General features: G+C 41.7%; 1 protein-coding gene across 1 annotated transcript; it reads right to left on the bottom strand.

The window, feature by feature from the left end:
* Window positions 1-867: 867 nt before the first annotated feature.
* LOC132516124 (bisphosphoglycerate mutase-like) lies at window positions 868-1,668 on the bottom strand. Its single transcript, XM_060142535.1, has one exon. It carries the CDS (start codon window positions 1,645-1,647, stop codon window positions 868-870), a length of 780 nt encoding a protein of 259 aa, XP_059998518.1. The 5' UTR covers window positions 1,648-1,668.
* Between the last annotated feature and the right edge of the window lie 1,821 nt (window positions 1,669-3,489).

Here is a 3,489-nt window from a genome sequence, read left to right as displayed (position 1 = left end):
GCATGTCTATGTGTTGAAATGAGTACAACTCTTTGTGTTATAGGAAGATAAGATCAGAGACTAATTCAGAAGCCTATACTTAATATTTATGAATCATATGGGAATACTTGGAATGGGTACCATTTTCAGTCACAGAACTTATTTTTAAATTAATTTTAAAGACCCCAAGATTAAAGTTTAAAAAACAAAAACAAAACAAAAAGAGAACGAACAGATATAGCTGTCCATATGCTGCTAATTCTAGCAGCCAGAGAGGAATTCCACCAAATGTCATGAGGCAAAGGGCCTTGGTATTTGTTGTTGGCTGTCTTGGAGGAATCCATCAGTCACTCTCCCATTTAATGGGTCTCTGATCTTAACCTATCAAAGCATCTCTTTCCCTAGAGGAAAAGACTCATAATAAATACTTAAGTATAGTGTGTTATCTAACGTCCTTTATTATCATCCTAGAAAGTCTCAGTAAATATAAACATGAACTACTTATTGGAGTAAGTAGTGCCTGTCAGTGATCACTGTATACTGATTTATTGAATGAGGAATACCTTGAACTTGAACTTCACTTGTTGCTCTCCCATCTCGGAAACGAAACTTAAGACATTGATTAAGCCCCACTGGTAACTTAATGAGTAATTCAAACGGGCCGGCAGGGGCTAAAGCATAAGGCTTATGACATTAGTACTCAAGGCACCCTAAAGCCTTTATCTGAGCCAACATAACTTACCTAGTTACTTATGCAAACTCCACCCCACAGCCTAGATCTGGAAAAATCAGCGGTGGCGGGTGTGGGGGGGGAGGGAGATCAGCACCCATAACATACTGCATGTCACTCCTTCTGCAGCTATTCCTAGCCAGCACGTGGGAAAGATTTTATTTGTCATTGCATTTCACTTTTCCTTGATCCTCTACTTTCTTAATGGCTGCTTGGATAGCCTCTTGGTTGCCCAGGAGCTGGTGAGGTCCAACAGCATGCAGGTTCTCATCCAGTTCCAGGAGAATGGGGACTCCAGTAGGACAAGTAATGTTGATAATGTCTTCATCTGAGATACCTTCCAGATGTTTCAGGAGTGCCTGGCTGCTATTTCCATGAGCAGACATCAGAATGGTTTTACCACTTAATACTTCAGGAGCAATCCTTTCATTCCAATAAGGAAGGAGTCTCTCCAGAACATCCTTTAAGCTCTCGGATCGTGGCAGCTGATCCAAAGGAATGGCACACACTTTGTACCTCCAGTCGTTGTAGATTTCATGGTAGTAAGGATGGGACTCCTCTATGGGTGGTGGGGTCACATTGTAGCTCTTTCTCCACAGCCTCACTTGTTCCTTGCCATGATTCAAAACAATTTGCTCCCTGTTGAGACCGATCAAGGCTCCATAGTGACACTCATCGAGATGCCAGGAGCTTTCCACGGAAACCTGCTCCTGCCCCAGCTCTTCCAGGATCACCCAGGCTGTGAGGATGGACCAGTTCAGGATGGATGTGAACACAGGCCCAAACTCAAAGTTTAGCGCTTTGAGTTGCTGCCCACAGTTCTGAGCTTCTTCCATTCTTTCACTGTTAAGTTTTTGACCCACCCAGCTACAAAAATGGTTCTCTTTATCCCAAGCACCCTCTCCATGTCTTAACATAATCAGTTTGTACTTGGACATACTGATGGCTGAGCTTCTCTAGTACTTTCCAATGGGCCAGTGTTCAGTGACAGCAATACGTCTGCAAAAAGGCCACCAGCGGCAGGCATTCCTTGGAAGCACTGAGCAGCCAGTGCCTCCCGGGACTCTTCACTGCGGCCGGCGTCAACTCTCTTTTCTAGCCCAGGAGCCAGAAGGGGCAGGTCCTAACAAAAATATTTTCAATATCTTCTAGATGTGAAAAGGAGAAATAGAATCACTGATCCAGGACTTTTAGAATATCCATGGTTAAATTTACTTTGAAGACATCAGTTTTCTATTTCAAAAGCAGCCCCTCATTCTGTGATTTGTAACAAAAATTATTAAAACTAGAAGATGCCTCATATATATGATTTTACATTAAAGATCAAATTTCAGATTTTTGCTTCATAAATTACACATGTCATATGGAAAAGTCCAATATTTTGGTTCACTTGTCAATGCTCTCAGTGTTTAATGAAGCAAAGTGTAGCTGTGTTGATATTTTTATTGTGGCACTTGATCATATTTTCATTGGCAGACCCGCAGATGGCCATTTTTAATCCAGAAAATATCTGGCTAGATACATTTTAGTTTTGATCTACTTGTTGTTCACATATGTTTGGAAATCTCTGCTCCCTTTGCTTTCTACAATGGAAGCTCTTTTTTAATTAATTAATTAATTTATTTATTTTTATTTTGCGGTACGCGGGCCTCTCACCGTTGTGGCCTCTTCCATTGCGGAGCACAGGCTCCCGACGCACAGGTCCAGCGGCCATGGCCCACGGGCCCAGCTGCTCCGCGGCACGTGGGATCCTCCCGGACAGGGGCACGAACCCGTGTCCCCTGCATCGGCAGGTGGACTGTCAACCACCGCGCCACCAGGGAAGCCCCAATGGGAGCTTTTATAATGAAATATTTACATTGGCTTCCTAGCTTATTTGAAAGTCCTCCCCAATCTGCGTCTCAACCTACCTTTCCAAACTTTATTTTACTGCTCCCTCCGTATGTCCTTTGCTTTAGCTAAATTGAACTGATCATCATTCTATATGAAAATATGTCTTTGTTCCTTCATTCCTGGGCCTCCCTTCACTGGAATTTTCCTGACCTCCAACAACTCACCCTAACCCTTATCTCAAGCATTATTGCCACCTATTAAAGTACCATTTGTCCAAAAGGACTAATCTCCAAAATATATAAACAGCATGCAGCTCAGTATTAAAAAAAACACAAACAACCCAATCAGAAAATGGGCAGAAGACATAAATAGACATTTCTGCAAAGAAGACAGCACATGAAAAGCTGCTCAACATCACTAATTATTAGAGAAATGCAAATCAAAACTACAATGAGGTATCACATCACACCAGTTAGAATGGGCATCATCAGAAAATCTACAAACAACAAATGTTGGAGAGGGTGTGGAGAAAAGGGAACCCTCTTTCACTGTTGGTGGGAATGTAAACTGATACAGCCACTATGGAGAGTAGTATGGAGGTTCCTTAAAAAACTAAAAATAGAATTACCATATGACCCAGCGATCCCACTCCTGGGCATATACCCAGAGAAAACCATAATTCAAAAAGACACATGCACCCCAATGTTCATTGTAGCACTATTTACAATAGCCAGGTCATGGAAGCAACCTAAATGCCCACTGACAGACAAATGGATAAAGAAGATGTGGTACATATATACAATGGAATATTACCCAGCCATAAAAAGGAATGAAATTGGGTCATTTGTAGAGATGTGGATGGACCTAGAGACTGTCATACAGAATGAAGTAAGTCAGAAAGAGAAAAACTAATATCATATATTAACACATATATGTGGAATCTAGAA

Source organism: Lagenorhynchus albirostris, chromosome 2 (assembly GCF_949774975.1).
Source record: "Lagenorhynchus albirostris chromosome 2, mLagAlb1.1, whole genome shotgun sequence".
Lineage (NCBI taxonomy): Eukaryota > Metazoa > Chordata > Mammalia > Artiodactyla > Delphinidae > Lagenorhynchus > Lagenorhynchus albirostris.
This window is presented reverse-complemented; position numbering and strand designations above follow the sequence as displayed.

Bases quoted from the DNA above. Each gene is read 5' to 3' on its own strand.
- LOC132516124 (XM_060142535.1), bottom strand. From the start codon at position 1,647: ATGTCCAAGTACAAACTGATTATGTTAAGACATGGAGAGGGTGCTTGG.